At 38.9% G+C, this 17254-nt stretch overlaps 1 protein-coding gene across 1 annotated transcript in view; it reads left to right on the forward strand.

Annotated features, from left to right (window-relative positions):
• Tnfsf11 (TNF superfamily member 11) overlaps nucleotides 1-6677 on the forward strand; it is a 31242-nt gene extending 24565 nt beyond the window's left edge. Inside the window, exons 3-5 of the mRNA XM_090341720.1 lie at nucleotides 1018-1063; nucleotides 1144-1239; nucleotides 5448-6677. Of these exons, the coding sequence (XP_090197846.1) occupies nucleotides 1018-1063; nucleotides 1144-1239; nucleotides 5448-5869 (564 nt within the window). The 3' untranslated portion in view covers nucleotides 5870-6677. The remainder of the gene's footprint in view (nucleotides 1-1017; nucleotides 1064-1143; nucleotides 1240-5447) is intronic.
• The last annotated feature ends 10577 nt before the right edge of the window (nucleotides 6678-17254 follow it).

Consider the following 17254-nt stretch of genomic DNA (forward strand, 5'->3'; position numbering starts at 1 on the left):
ATCTTGACATTCAAAGAACTTAAACTATCTGGCCTTTTAAACATAGTGGGATACAGAACAAGCCATTATCCTATTAAGAAAAGAAATCAGGACTCTCTCCAGCATTTCTAGTGTTTGCCCTCAGCTAAGCTCCTACTTGCTTTATCTCATTTAGTCTTCTTAACTAGACTATGACAGAAGTGCTTTTAACATCCCCAGTTTATGAAGGAATTTGAACCAAGGCAAAAGCCTGAGCTTTCTTCCACTCTACCATATTATGTGGATGGATGATGGGACATTTAATAGTAGCTAATGCCTGGATTTAGGTGGGCATGTGGCTCCCTATTGGAGCCTTCATTTTGAAAGCTCAAATCTCGATATTAAATTATTTTTGCTCTTTATGTACTTGTATTTGTGATTTGTGCTTCTAATCTTGTATTTGGAGCAACACGTTAAACTAATTATTGGTACTCTAAAAGCTCTTACGCTTCCATATGGTACTTTAAGTGCACTGTCACTTATATATAAATATATATTTAAATATATACATACATACATACATACATACATTAACCATTGGGAGCGTGGTTGGCCCCCTTCTGTTTCCTGTGGGCTGAGCTTCAGTGTTATACCAGGAATGCATTAATGAAAGAGGCAGAGTGCCCCTGTGATTTAAGAGGGTTGTGTGTTCTAATTATTACTTGGCTATTTAACTTCATCTCCATTTATGTACTTGCTGCAGAGTTTTAATTAGGCTCAATTATTTCAAGTCTTATAATTTACCTTTTTGCTTCTTCTTGTAGTCCAGTGGATTCTGTTTGATGGCGTGTCTAGTAAACTCTTTAAGCACATCGACATTTGTTTCTTTGGAACAAAACATCTTTGATAGTAATCTGACCTAGGAATTCCATTATCTCTGCACTTGGGCATCTTTTATAGGAAAAAGAGTTGCATGTTTCATATATCTAATACTCCTAAATAATGTTATTGCTTTATAGAAAGAATTATTTTTATAAGATTTCCTTTTTTTTGTTTCAGGAACTGCAGCATATCTTTGCATCACAACACATGAGAGCTGAGAGAGGTAATCACAGATCTGGGGGAATGTTTGGAACCACAGAAGGTCACTAGTGTCTGGATTAATATAGTCTCTCTCTTCTCTAGTTGTGGAAACTTCATCATCTGGTCTAACCAATAGGGGCAAGCTGGGATCTCAGCCTTTTGCTCATCTCACTATTAATGCCACCAACATCCCATCAGGTAAGGTCTGCTTTCATTTAGCCTGGAAAATATTTCAAGCATCATGTGTCAGTTCAGTGAAATACTCAAACTTATGGGGGGACCAGTGGCTCACACCTATAAGCCTAGCTACTCAGGAGGTTGAGGTCTGAGGATCTGGGTTTGAAGCCAGCCTGGGCAGTGAGGTCCCTGAGAATTTTATCTCCAATTTTTATCACCAAAAAGCTACAAATTGGCTCAAGTGGTAGAGCTAGCCTTGAGCACAAAAGCTGAGGAATAGTGCCCAGGTACTGAGTTCAAGTCCCAGGTTTGGCACTAAATTTTAAAGAAGATACTAAAAATTATTCAAATCTATTATCAACCTGTTACTAGAATTTGTTTTTTTTTTTGTGGGTCATGGGGCTTGAACTCAGCTTGTCCCTGAGCTCTTCAGCTCAAGGCTACCATCCTACCCTTGAGCCAAGCCCCACTTCCCGTTTTCTAGAGGTTAATTGGAGATAAGAGTCTCAGGTCCTTTTGTGCCCAGGCTGGCTTTGAATCTTGATCCTCAGAGCTCAGTCTCCTGAGTAGCTAGGGTTCCAGGTGTGAGCCACCGTGCCCGGCTTGTTACTAGAATTTTTAAGAACACTTACTTCTACGTCTTCCTTTGATCCTGATCCTGGGAACAGTGTCTTGTCACTCATGTCAGAATGAACATCCTCATTCTACTCACTCTCTGATCATGAGTGTGTATTTATTTTAAATGACTATCAGTTGGGATCACAGAACTAGGAATGACCATTCCTTGTGTGATGTGCATCTGTTTTCACTCATACTAGAAGTGACATAGGCCCAAGGCAGACCTGTGAGCTGAATGAATTCACCTAGGTAGTCAGAGCCCTAGCTGTTTCCCATTGAAATAATCTGGGTTGAGGCTAACAGAATGACATGTAGGAAACAGTAGACCTCTGGACAACGAGACAACCATCCCCCTTCTCTAGAGGCCTCTTATTTCCGATGGGTAAGAATTAATATGGAGACCCAATTTCCATTTGAAAATGAGGACCAGAGTTCTGTGCCTGCAGCTACCTTAATACATTAGGTATTACCTCACACAGCCCCACTGATTTCTTGCCTTGGGTTAGTTGAGGATCAAAAAGCTGTCAGTGAATGTTCTGATAGAGACCTGATGGAACATTATTGTTATAATCATTTTAAACACTGTGGATCAGGCATTTTATTCTTGTGTTCTATCTCATCATCACCACAAGACTGCAAGATAGTAATTATCAACACATTTTGCACACAGGGAAAGAGGTTCATATGCTCAAGGTCATAAAGGTAGCAAAGTTAGAAGCTGATTTCTGCTCTCAATAATTCTGAAATCTAGGCTTTTAATGCAATAATCTAGCCTAAAAGCAGGCTACAAGGCTCTTGTGATGAATTGGCTTGGCCAATGGTAAATAATCCAAAGCCCTTGGTTCACTTTCCTTGGAAGAAGTAGCTTCGTGTCTAATGACAAGGACTCTATGGGCTACCTGCTAGTGTACTACTTACTGGCTCTGTTTCAGTCCAAATGACTGACACAGGTGCCTCTAACCTCTGTTTCATTGCAGAGAAATTGCGGTTGCACCTTCCCTGTAGGGTAGCTATGCAAACTGAGTGAAGGCACATGTTCACATTCCTGTTTAGAAGAAGTCTAGGGTAACCACTCAGTGAATGTGGCTTACAGTCATTTCTTTAAACAAGGCAAATACATAATCTTAGATTTGAGTTTAAATAATCTTTATTTGTTTATTATTTTAATTGTAATTAAATAGAAGAGTTACAGTTATATTCGCCAGATAGAAGGTGCATTATTTCACAACCATTTGTACCCTTTCTCATGTTTTTGTTCCCTTTTCCTTCCCCCACATCCTCCCCTCCTCTTGTTTTTCCCCCTTCTCTTTCCTATTTCAAATAAACAAATAAACATATATACAATATACCAGATAACAAGGTAAGATATGGTAACAATATGAGAAAAACCAAGGAATAGCAAAAAAGATGAGAAATAACATAGTATATTAAGACCAACAAGCACACATTATATAGCTCTTGTTTCCATATCCTGGAGGTCCTTTCATTTAGCCCCATCCTATATGGCCTTGTGTATCCAGGTTTTGAGCTATTGTAATCCTCTGTCAGAAGAGTCCAGGGTTTGTGCTAATTATGACAAATGAGGGAAACCACTGAGACTATGTTTCTCTGGGTCTGGCTTACTTCACTTAATATGATTTTTTCCAAGTCGTTCCATTTTCTTACAAATGGGGCGATGTCGTTCTTTCTGATGGCAGCATAGAATTCCATTGTGTTAAATAAATAATCTTGATTTGAGTTTAAATACATATAATCCACCTTGGTTTGTAAGTGTTTTAAGATTTATGATTTGTTTTTGGTTTATGATTTTTTTAAATTTATTTTTGTGTTTATTTTTATATATTTTTTGCCAGTCCTGGGCTTGAGCTCAGGGCCTGAGCACTGTCCTTGGATTTTCTCAAGGCTAGAGCTCTACCATTTGAACCTCAGCACCACTTCTGGCTTTATTTTACTATGTATGTGGTACCGAGGAATTGAACCTGGGTCTTCATGCATGTACCGCTAGGCCATGGTTTATGATTTTTTTAAGTTAAAAGTATAACTTTTAATAAATAATTGTGACATCTGGATACAGAGGGATTTTTTTTATCCTGATTAAGACATAAAAGTGAGAAATCAATTCTTGAGCGCTTTGAACATTTCTTAAACTGCCTATCCAAACCCCTGAACTTGCTTCATAGGAACAGTCTCTTGATTTATGCTTGCCCTGTCATGGATCTCCACTAATTTTCTTTGAGTGGAAAACTATTTTGCATGTTTGCCAAGGCAATCAAATTATTGCTGATGCATCAGCTGTGTATGCTGTGAATATACCCTACACTTATCTTTTCAGTTCACTCTAAATGGCATGTGATAAATATTGCTTAACACTGTGTGCCAAAGTCTGTTTGGCAATAGCAAGCATGTTTTAGTTAGAAAGCTCTCTCTGCAGTCACCTAGAATGAAATCATCACCAAAAAGAAAAAAAAAAACTCCTGGTTATTTTCTGGCATCTAATGGGTTGGTGATGGAAGGCAATGTTAGTATATATATATGCCTGTGTTGAAAAGAAACAGAATTTGCTTCTCTGGTTGGATCAATAACTCCTTGAGCTCATTGATCTTTCAAAGCTAGCCAGCATGGTATGCATCAAAGGATGTTGACTTTAATTTTGCATTTTCCATTTGGACTCTTTTATTTTCTTTTTTTATGCTGGCACTGGAGTTTGAACTCAGTGCCTAGACACCATCCCTTAGTTTTGTCATTCAAGGCTAGTGTTCTACCACTACCCACTTGAATCACACATCTACTTCCAGCTTTTTTTTTTTTGGTGGTTTCTTGGAGATGAGATTTTTCCTGCCTTGACTGGCTCTGAATTGCAATTCTCAGATATCAGCCTTGTGAGTAGCTGAGATGACAGGTATAGTTGGTATAAGTGTGATTTCATGTCCTATGTGGATGGATTTATACATACTTTCGAAGTAGCTGCTCTCTTGGAATAAGGTTGGGCTAGGTGGAGAAATCAGATGATAAGAAGAATAGAATCTAAGTGCTTGGCCATTTCCCCAAAGTTACCCAAACCCAGATTTTCATCTCCTTCTACATAGGGGGGTAATATTAAGATGTGTAGCTGATGGAAATTAGCTTTCTATATTCGTTTCTTGCTCTCCTGACACATTTGTCTCTGGCTTGTTCTTTTGCTTTTGCCTGAAATAACCTTTTTATTCCTGTTGGTGTGGCCAAATCTTCTTCTTCTTCTAAAGATTCTTGGCTAAGCAGAAACTCTACTAAGTCATTTTTTTAGTTTGTCTGGGTTAAAATAATTGCACTCATATGCACTTGTCTTTCAATCATGTTCTTTTTGCTTTTATGTCAACTGGATCTTACTCATCTTCAGTGTGTAATCCTTTTCCTGAGGACAGGAAAAATGAGCTTTTGTCGTGGTCCTAACCTAGAGCACTAGTTCCATATCAGTGTATCACTCCCTCTATAGAAAAACAAATTCCAAGAAGGGAATGTCCCATTGGAATGATGGTTGTTATGCTAATCTTTCACCTTCCCACCTCAGGAAATCATGAAGTATCTCTCTTTCAAAGAATGAATTGTAAGTCCTGTGCCTCTCCTCTCCACAGGTTCCCATAAAGTGAGTTTGTCCTCTTGGCATCATGATCGGGGCTGGGCGAAGATCTCCAACATGACTTTGAGGAATGGGAAACTAGTAGTTAACCAAGATGGCTTTTATTACCTGTATGCCAACATTTGCTTTCGACATCACGAAACATCAGGAGACCTACCCACCGAGTATCTTCAGCTGATGGTTTATGTCACTAAAACCAGCATCAAAATCCCAAGTTATCAAACTCTGATGAAAGGAGGAAGTACAAAATACTGGTCTGGGAATTCTGAATTCCATTTTTATTCCATAAATGTTGGAGGATTTTTTAAACTCCGATCCGGTGAGGAAATAAGTGTTGAGGTATCCAATCCTTTCCTGTTGGACCCGGATCAAGATGCCACGTACTTTGGGGCATTTAAAATTGGAGATATAGATTGACATCAGTTTTAAGGAGCATTAGCATGCTTTAAATTTTTTTTTTGAGTTCTTTGGAAGTTTTCTTTTTTCAAAACAAGCCAAGAAAGATGTACATAGGTGTATAAGACTACTAAGAGGCATGGCCTAATATTGTACAAAACTCACCATCTGTAAATACATGCGTGTGCACAGCCAGTGGGAGAGATGGACTTTTGGCCATGGTGGTCACACAGTGGTTTTTATAATTTTGTAATGAATTCATGGAATTAAACCAGACTGGAGCAAGTGGGGTTCCCCTGAGTTACAGAAAGCATTCCTTTTCCCAGTGGTTAAGGTGCCGTCATGAACTTTAAAATAGAGAGAATGCCATGTCATAGGAGTTGAACCATCATCTGAAGGGTTAAATGCTTCTGCATTGTTACATCATGCTGGAACCTGGGAATAAATACTTTTTCTAACAAGGAAAGGAAAACAAATTATGTATTTTTATATAAGGTCTAAAGTTATATTTCAGATGTAATGTTTTCTGTGCAAAGTCTTGTAAATTATATTTGTGCTATAATATTTGGTTTGAAATATTTAAAAATTTCTCACTGTTGACATATTTAATGTTTTAAATGTACAGATGTATTTAACTGGTGCACTTTGTAAATTTCCTGGGGAAGACTTGCAGCTAAGGGGCAGGGGGAGGAATACCATTATTATTTTGTCTAATATCAAATGTAGTATATTTCTTCACTCTTTTTAACTTAATAGATTTTTCAGACTTGTCAAGTCTAGGCAAACAAAATATGAAAATAAATGCTTTGAATAATAAACAGGATGTGGTCACCAGGTGCTTTTCAAATTTAGAAGCTAATTGACTTTAGAAAGCTGACATTGTCAGAAAGGATACAAAATAGGCTACTGAAATCTGTCAAGAGTATTTATATAATTATTGAACAGGTGTCTGTTTTTTCTTCAAATATTTCAAATGGTAAACTTTAAGGTGTTTTTTATTCCCCCTAGAGAACTTAGTAGTGGTTTATCAGCAAAAATCTAGTTTTTAATTTAGTAGAGGTTATTTTATACTGTATATTAAAATAACATTGCCTTTGAATGTTAATTTTTTGGTACAAAAATAAATTTCTATGAAACCTGCTTTATTATTTTGTAGGTCTCTTTAATGTCTGTCTTTCTCAGTGATTTTTCTTCTCTTGAGTATGAATAGTTTCTTTTTTTTCCAATGGTTAACCAAGAGAAATGCAGATTTAATTTAAAAATGAGGAATAGATTCAAGGAAATGAATGAACTTTAGAATTTAAAAAGGAAATAAATTTCAAGGGATTGGTATACAAGGATGTAGTCAGAGAAAACAGGTTTCTTCACTGAAAGAAAAAGAGAGTAAAGTTTATGTTAATATTATGAGAAAAATAGCAATCGTTGGGTAAATTTATAATGTCCTGAAGAAAAAAAAGCAACCAACTACTTAACCTGGAGAAACATCTGGACATTTTCTATCGTACCACATGAAAGCAAGCATACACCACTGGCCTGGATACCTGTCCTCATGGAGATTTATGTGGGTGAGCTGTCTAAATCAGGTTGGTTACTTGTGAGAAATAGGCATGAGAATATTAACACTTTAGAGGGGCACAGGAAGCCATAATTCAAGACACTTGGCATTTGTGGATAAATGTTTTTTGATGGCCGTGACATGCCAGAAGCAGAGAAGGAACTGCCAACAATACAAAGGAGAAACTAAATTTTAAACAGCAAAGTTGTAATGGCAAGATTCAGTCATTAGCCAAAATATGCCTATTGTAAATCTGAGTAGAATGATGCAAAAATAAGACTTGTGTGTTGCATATACTGATCGCTGTTGCTTGGTTTGAAGACAAATTAATTTTGCTGAGCAGCAATTGGCCTCTCCACTTTGCATTGACATAGAATCTTGTAATGGCCTCATTTTATGATCCTGTCATTTCTAACAGTGAGTATCATTCATTTGTTTGTTGATTACTGTGTTCTAGGCATGGTATCAGGCACTTCCTGTGAGTACTATGGTGGTCCGTCTGGCCTTCAGGTTCCATTCCAGTGGGATGCCAATCTACCAAGGATATGGGTTGCTGTGGGCACAAGGACAGTGGAGCATGCTCTGGGAGCAGAGACAAGCTTATTGGACTCTCTTTTGGGACCCATGAAAGTTTTGAAAATGAAATAAACTGGATAGAAAGTGGGATTTAAAAGTCTTCAAAAATGGATATAGAATACCATGGCCACTTCTTAGAGGTAATATATCAGTCACTTAGTCACTTTCACATTGTTAAGGGGACAGTTTAAGGGAGGAAACATTTGTTTTGGCTCATTATTATAAAGATTTCTGTCCAACATGACTGGAAGGATTGTAGAAGAGAGCAGAGCAGCTCCCATGGTGGCCCAGAAGCAGAGACAGAACACTTGTGTGCTTGGCTTTTGTTTTTTTTTTTTTTAAATTTGACTGTAAAAGGTGATGTCCTGAGGGGTTACAATTACATAAGTAAAGTAATGAATGAGTACATTACCTTACTTGTAATAAGTACATTAAAAGAGGTAAAAAGTAAGGTTGTTATCTTCGCCCTCATTTTCTCCCACTTTCCCTCTCTCCTGACTCCCCTCCCCACAAGTTGTAAAGTTCATTTCCAGCACATTGTCCAGTGAATACCCTCCTTCCTTTTCTCCCTCCCTCCCTTCCTCTCTCTGTTGGACTCTCTTCTCCTTGTTTTGTCCCAATGTCTGACTCTTGCCAGGAGGACCTTTAGTTACTCTGCTGGTCCTGAGTTTAGGTGGAAGGTGCTGCATCTTGAGATGGAACCAGTCACATTACCACTCAGCTACAGCTACATAAATAAATGGAGGTATGAGAAAATCATGTCAGGAAAACAACACCTACTGCACACAATGGTGGCTGAACTGTGCATTCATTTATTTGCTCCATTTCAAGCTGTGTAAACAGTGCCAAATCTTCAGGAAAGCATGCCAAATTAGAAGTTACCTTGTCTTCTAGAATCAGTAGTTACAAGTACACCAGATCCACCTACCCTTGTTTCTTTCCAAAACAACATATGCAGCGATTCTTGTTCTGTGTGCATACTTTCCATCTTACCCTTTGTCTCATTTTATCCATTAGACCATCTTGAAAAATACCTGGAAAAGTGTTATTTCCTGTGAGGTATGGCAGAAAGTTGGGCCTCTCATGCCTTGTTTTTTTCCTCTGAGTTTTTTTTTTTGTATGCTTATTCACTTGATTTGAGATAGTGGTATCATGATAATTGCGATTCCAAAGGGCAGATCTTAATTATTTTATTTTATTTTTTTATTATTGAGGTAATTAATGTATGGAGAGGTTACAGTTACATTCGCCAGATAGTAGGTGCATTACTTCTCACACACTGATATCCCTTCTTATGTTTTTGTCCCCATTTCCCTCCCCATCCCTCCCAATCATTTTGTTTTCCCCCCTTACCTTTCCGATTTCAAATAAACAAATAAACACATATACAATATACCAGGTAAAAGTCAGATACAGTAACAGTATGAGATTAACCAAAGGGCAACAAAGGAGAAGAGAAATAACGTAGGGCATTAAGAACAACAATCACTCAAGATAAAGTTCTTGTTTCCATATCTTAGAGATCCTTTCATTTAGTCTCATCCTATATGACCTTATGTATCTAGGTGGGTTTTTTTTGGGTGGGAGAGGTGGGTCATGGGGCTTGAACTCAGCATGGGCACTGTCGCTGAGCTCTTCCCTACCCTTGAGCCAAGCCCCACTTCCCATTTTCTAGAGGTTAATTTGAGATAAGAGTCTCTGGTCCTTTTGTGCCGGGGCTGACTTTGAACCTTGATCCTCAGATCTCAGCTTCCTGAGTAGCAAGGGTTACAGGCCTGAGCCACCGAGCCTGGCTGTATCTAGGTTTTGAGCTACTATAATCCTCTGCTAGGAGAGTTCTAGATGTGTACTTATTACAAATGAGGTAAACCATTGAGCCTATGTTCCTTTGGGATTGGCTTACTTCACTTAATATTTTTTCCCAAGTCTTTCCATTTCCTTAAAAATGGGACGACGTCCTTCTTTCTGATGGCAGCACAGAATACCATTGAGTAAAAACACCATATCTTTTGATCCAATCATCTACTGAGGGGCATCTGGGTTGGTTCCATATCTCTGCTATGGTAAATAGTGCTGCAATGAGCATCGCTGTGCTAGTGGCTTTAGTATGGCCTTGTTTCTGGACATTTGGGTAAATTTCAAGGAGTGGGATTTCTGGGTCATAGGGGAGCTCTATGTTTAGTCTTTTGAGGACCTGCCATACTGCTTTCCATAGTGGCTGAATGAATTTAAACTCTCACCAACAGTGTAGTAGTGATTCCCCCCTGTTCACATGCCCACCAGCATGTGTTGTTTTTAGATTTCTTGATTATGGCCATTCTAACTGGAGTGAGGTGGAATCTCAAAGTTGTTTTGGTTTGCATTTCCTTTATGGTCAGAGATGTCAAACATTTCTTCATGAGTCTATAGGCCATTCTTATTTCCCATTCTTATTTCCTTGTTAGAGAAGACTCTCTTTAAGTCTTTGGCCCATCTTTTTTTTTTTTTTGCCAGTCCTGGGCTTGGGCTCAGGGCCTGAGTACTGTCCTTGGACTTTCTCAAAGCTTAGCACTCTACCACTTGAGCCTCAGCACCACTTCCAGCTTTTTTTCAATGTATGTGATACCGAGGAATTGAACCCGGGTTTTTGTGCATGCTAGGCAAGCACTCTACCACTAGGCCAAACTCCCGGCCCCTTTGGCCCATTTTTAATTGGAATGATGTTTCTTTGAAGATTCATTTTGGAGAGATTCAATTTTTTTTTAGCTGTTGATATATTTTAGATATGAGGCCTTTGTTGTATGGCTAGTGAAGCTCTTTTCCCACTCTGTGGGATGTCTATTTAGCTTGCTATGACCTTTGCCATACAGAAGCTCTGCAGTTTAATGCAGTCTCATTTGTCCAGACTTTCTTTAATTTGTTGTCTTTCTGGGTCTTTATTAAGAAAGTTTTGATCTGTGACAAGGAGACCTAGTGTATCTCATATTCTTTCTTATAAAGTTTTCAGTGTATCTGCTTTTACTTGGAGGTCTTTGATCCATTTGGAGTTAATCCTGGTGCAGGGTGACAAAGAAGGATCCAACTTTAGCTTTCTGCAGGTGCTTAACCAGTTCTGCCAGCACCACTTGTTGAAGAGGCTGTCTTTCTTCCATTCCATTAGGTGGCCATAGGTCTGTGGGTTGATTTCTGGGTCTAAGTTCTATTCCATTGGTCCTCAGGTCTGTTCTTGTGCCAGTATCAAGCTGATTTGATTTCTATAGCTCTGTAATAGAGTATAAAGTTTGATATTGATATTCCTCCTGTGCTGTTCTTTTTGCTAAGAATTGTTTTTGCTATATGGGGTCTTTTATTATTCCACATGAAATTTTGGATTGCCTCTTCTATTTCCTTAAAGAATGATATTGGGATATTGATGGGTATTGCACTGAATTTGTACATAGCCCTTGGCAAGATTGCTATTTTCATGATGTTAATTCTTCCAATCCAGGAGCATGGGAGGTTTTTCCATTTCCTCAGTTCTGCTTTAATTTCCTTTTTTCAGGTTTTTAAAGTTTTCATCATAAAGGTCCTTTACATTTTTTTTTTTGCCAGCCCTGGGCTTGAGCTCAGGGCCTGAGCACTGTCCTTGGACTTTCTCAAGGTTAGAGCTGTACCACTTGAGCCTCTGCACCACTTTCAGCTTTTTCTTTTCTATGTATGGGGTACTGAGGAATCGAACCCGGGTCTTCGTGCATGCTAGGCAAGCACTCTACCACTAAGCCAAACTCCCGGCCCGGTCCTTTACATTCTTAGTTAATTCCTCGGTACTTTATTTTCTTGAGGCTATTGCAAAAGGAGTTACTTTCCTGATTTTTGCCTCGCTCCTCTAGAGGGCAGATCTTTGACCTCACTTGTAATCCTGCTTTTAGCTTGTGGATTTGCCAGGGGCACGCCACACATGTATTTGCTTCACTTTTAGCCTTGCTAATTGATTCTCTGTTTTCCTTTCTATGAAACTGAAATATGCTTCCCAGTGCTGCATTTATAAGTGCTAATTAGTTATTGATTCACATTATCATGATTTAGCCTTGTGTCACTTTTTTATAATAAAAATGTGTACATAGTGCACACTAGATTCTAGCTATAAAACAGAAAACCATCCTTTTGGTAAATGATACTTTTATGATGCTTCCATTCTTGTAACAAGAATTCTATTGCTTAGTCATCTATCCTCACTTCCCCTCTTTCTTTCTGATGGATTTCTTGTGCAGAGGCTTGTTACTAGTGCATCTTGACCAGTGCTCTGTCTATCTGTAACACCAATCTCTAAAATAGAAGATGTGAACAGAACTAAGAGGACTGATGTCCAAACACAAGAAAGGAATGACGTTGCTTTTATTCTATTCAGACATTCATTGGCTTGGGTAATACCTATTCATATCAGTGAGAATCAAATTTTTAAACTTGGCTTAATAACTAGAATGTTCATCTCATCTGTAAACATCCTCCCAAATACATCCACAAATCATGTTTTGTTTGCTATCTGGTCTTTTCACAACCCAAGTTAAGACATAAAATTAACAATGATGGTATACTGAGGATACCTTGAGAATCTTACAAAGTTTCTTATTCAAATTTAGAGGAATGATATCCTAAGACTTAATAGATGAAAGGAGACAAGTTCACATGCAACTCCAAGAAAAACAAAAATAATAAGCAAGACAATGAAAATACTGATATCTGACTTATCAAGGCTCAGAGAGACATTGTCTTTAAGCCTAGGGGAAGAGGGACTCTCTCCTGCAGGAGTGGATATATATCCATGACAGGGAAATACCTCTACAAATTCACCCATACAAGTGACCCAACTTGTGTGGGTCACTTCCAAAAGTCAACTTCCAACTGATTTCAAGCCCCGGTCGTCTGTAGTATGGGAATGAGTGGTAAGATGCATGTGGCTTGTAGGAATCATTGTAAGAGGGAAACTTGGGGAGGGGAAAGTGAGATTGCAATTGGTTCACAATGGAGAGCCACTAACATGGATATCATTTTAGTGTTTTTAATCCAAGAGCTTAAAATGGAAGATTTAGCTCTTGAAGAAGACATGCAGGATCTCTAAAAGTGGACTCAAGTGGCTGACCAGACATAAGAAACACCTAGATGGATTAAGAAACCCCAGATGCTCATGGTCCCTAGACAAAAGGACCAATCTGGTGGACAGGATATTCAGTGAGGAAGATTTGGGAAACCCCCATGCAATCCTATCTTTAAAATTATGAAAGACTATTAACTTCTATGTTACTTTGCTGGAACTGCAATCACAAGTGTGATTACAGGATTAGAGGTGTGAGCCATGGGTGCCCAAATTGACATGTGTTCTTTGAAGAAACAAATGCAGTGTGAAGTAATGCACTTCTATCTGGTGAAGATAACTGTAACCCTTCTATTAATTACAATTTAAAAAAAGATTCAGAAAAAAAGAAACAAATACAGCCAGTCACCAGTAGCTCATATCTGTAATCCTAGTTGCTCAGGAAGCTGAGATATGAGAATCAGTGTTTGAAGCTAGCTTGGGCAGGAAAGAGGTTTGTGGTACTCTTATTTCCAGCTAAACACCAAAAAAAAAAAAAAGCCAGAAAATGGAGCTGTGACTCAAGTGGCAGAGCACTAGCCTTGAGGAAAAACAAAAACAAAACAACAAAAAAGAACAACCTCTGGAATAGCACCTGGGCCCTAAGTTCAAGTGTCAGGACTGACCTGCACATGCACACACGCATGCACGCACACATTCACTCATGCAGGCACACACACACACACACACACACACACACACACACACACACACACAGGCACTTATCATTGGATTTAGGGTTCATCCTGATAATCCAGAAAGGATTATCTCATCTCAAGATCTTATGGTTTATTATATCTGCAATGATTCTTTTTCTAAATGAGGTCACATACATAAATTCTGATATTTAGGATGCATCTTTTGTGGAAGGTCGACATCTGTGTGCTACTATGCTCTCCCAGATTCACGATTATGATCCCAACTGTTGCAAGGCCTATCACCCAATGCTCTTCCCTTTTGGGTTCATGGCTTCCAAGGGAGGGCAAAGAGTCTACAATAAAGGGACTTAGATGGTGAGATTAATAAATGAATAGGTTGCCAGTAGTAGTCTTAGCTACACAGGAGGAGGCTGATATCTGAGGACTGGAGTTTGAAGCCAGTCTGGGCGGAAAAGTCCATGAAACTCTCATCTCCAAATAACATCTGAAAGTAGAGGTGTGGCTTAAGTGGTAGACTGCTAGCCTTGAGTAATCAAAGCAAAGCTAAACTGCTGTGGTCCTGAGTTCAAGCACTAGTCCTGGCATGCACGCATGCGCGCACACACACACGTAGAATAGAGGATGATGCAAATTCCTAGATCATCAAATTTCTAAAAGAAATAAATCACAGAATGGGAGTAGATAATCATTAGTCCAGTGCTGTTAGGGAGAGGAGTTTAATGCAGGCCTACTTCTTATAGAATTTCCTTACTGTTGTTACATTGCCATTGAATTCAATAATAAAGAGCATCAAACAGATTTTCCTTTTCAGCAGAGAGAAGAGATAACCGCTTTTGGTGTAATCTAGGCTCTTGAGTATGAGCCTGTTTGCCTTTGAAAGGAAAAACCCTAGGGCCTTTGGCAAAGCATAGAAGTTACAGTAGTGAGGGCCAGATTTTTAGTGGCCTACTGCTGTTGACAGGCGTTGTCCTGGATTGCATTCAGAATTTGCAATAGGATAGGGAAGGGGGGAAAACAAGATGAGGGGCTGGGGTCGGGGGAGGGAATGGGGGAGCCAAAACATGAGAAAGGGTATCAATGTTTGTGAAGTAATGCACCTTCTATCTGGTGAATATAATGTAACCCTTCTATTAATTACAATAACAATTATATGAAAAAAAGAATTAGGGGCTAAAAACCTCTGCTGGAGCTGGGCTTAGCTTCCTAAAGTCCATCATGTCTTTTAATATCCGTCTTATGTCCATTTTTCCTGATTCTAGAAGACAAGATGAGAAAGAAGAACAAGTTGAAAGAAAGATACTGTTTTCTTAAATGCCTTAAACATACCCAAGAGGCTCAGAGTTAAGTTTGTCTAAGATGACTTGACAAATTGTTTTCTGCCATCACCAAGGGAGTAAGCATGGCAGATGGAAGGATTAATTGGAATGTCCCCCTTAGCATGTAAACTTCCAGGATAAAGAAAGGATCATGTGCCATGACTATTTAATCAGGTATGTGTTTTAATGGATTGCTGAAAAGAGCTCAAAGACAGATGCACATTATTTTGTGTATATCAGTTTGTGAGAAGAATTTCCTTTTATAATATAAAATTTATTCTCTCCAATCCAGGAATTCCTGTGTAAGACTGAGGTATTGTCACACAGAAGGCCCTGTAGGATGCAGTGTCTAGAGGATATGTGCTGCTGTGAGAACAGGTTTTGGCATGTGTTCCAAGACCTGTGCAAGTATTCAGATTTTCTGGTTTTTTTTGTAAATTGTAATGTATAGAGGGGTTGCAGTTATATTCACCAGACAGTGGATGCATTACTTCTCACACACTGATACCCCTTCTCATGTTTTTGTCCCCATGTTCTTCCCCCCACCCTCTCCCAATCATCTTATTTCCCCCCTTTCCCTTTCCTATTTCAAATAAACATATAGTATTCAGATTTTCTATTAGTGAAAATTAACTGGGTCCTGGAGTTTGGCCTAGTGGTAGAGTGCTTGCCTAGTATGCATGAAGACCAGGATTTGATTCCTCAGTACCACATACATAGAAAAAGCTGGAAGTGGTGCTGAGGCTCAGGTGATAGAGCTTTAGCCTTGAGAAAGCCCCAAAAGAGTACTCAGGCCCTGAGTTCAAGCCCCAGATCTGGCAAAAATTTAACAAAAGGAAATACATTAGTCAGTGATCTCCAGAAAGGCAGGGAGCCAGTAGGCCTTTGTCTTTCTTTGTATTAGTCCTGGGGCTTTTCTCTTGATAATCATCTTTTTAAAAAAATCATTTCCATTAAGCTAAGAACCTATGAGTATTATTGTTTCTCTTTATAATTCCCCTCAGGAGCTTGACAAAAAACAAACTGACAAAAACCAAACAAAACAAAATACAAAAATCTCTCCCAGACCATGAAGAAGCCCATATGTTATTTCCATCTTTTAACATTTCATGCGCCATAGGCACTCATCCCTCTAGCTTACTCTGTTTGGCCCTGTTACCATAGCCATAACACCACCTAGCAGCTTAAATTCATTCCATCCTTGTCATGGGACAAGAATTATGACCCATGTTACATCAAATTGTCAAAAAAGATCAGCATCTACTACTATACTTTGATGTATTTTTTTCCTTTGGCCTGGATGAATTAAGAAACATGTGAGTTAGTTCCATCCCTCTTTGAAGACTCATCTAAACAGGTGCCCAAAGTTATAAACATGGGTTGGACAGTGGGAAGAGAGGGTTCTGGGTAACAGATGATTCTGTTACTGGGCAGGTTGACTGGAGATTGTTGAGAACCTCTCCTTACTGGCTGTTCTCATACACAGTGTCTATAACTCTCATTACAATTCTATATGGTGAGTATAGTTATAATCTCATTTTACGGCCTGTAATCTCCATTACGTATGCATACATGTGTGTGCATGGAGAGGGAGTAATAAGCCTTTAGAATTCTGAATCTTTTGGAAAGGTTCACATTAGAGGTCTCAAAGTCCAGTTTCCCTGAGATCTGTTCACAGCAGGTATTTTAGGCAGCCTTTGTTAGTATACCTTTTCAGTGAGTAATTAACTGTTAGTAACACACACACACACACACACACACACACACACACACACACACACACACACACCACTACACCTCTCCAAAAGAAACAAGTCATTAAAAGTCATATGGTATATGTTCATTATAAAGAAATGAAACACATTGGCAGTTGTCCAGACAATTAGCAAGCCTCTCTCATCTACGATGTGGGGAAGATTCAGGCCTTCTGGAGAGTTGAAGAGTTGCTATACATCCTATTGCAAAGAACAGCACCACTAACTCCTTTTTTGTTTCCTTCATGTTCCTTTTATTTCAAACCGTGCCATGTTTGGTCTGCTGTGAAACGTAAAGTGGCCTATCGCTGATATGTGGTCTAATGGTGAAGCTGTGGAAGTTTTGATGAGCAGGAGACTGAGTAAATCTTCCCTGGGTGATATCTGTCACTCTGCTAGAACTGAGTAATGTGGGAATTTGACTGTCTGGTTCCATGCTCCTGGTGAGAGCTGCATG

The sequence above is a fragment of the Megascapheus bottae genome, chromosome 11 (genome assembly GCF_031878675.1).
Source record: "Megascapheus bottae isolate mThoBot1 chromosome 11, mThoBot2.hap1, whole genome shotgun sequence".
In the NCBI taxonomy this organism is placed as follows: Eukaryota; Metazoa; Chordata; class Mammalia; order Rodentia; family Geomyidae; genus Megascapheus; species Megascapheus bottae.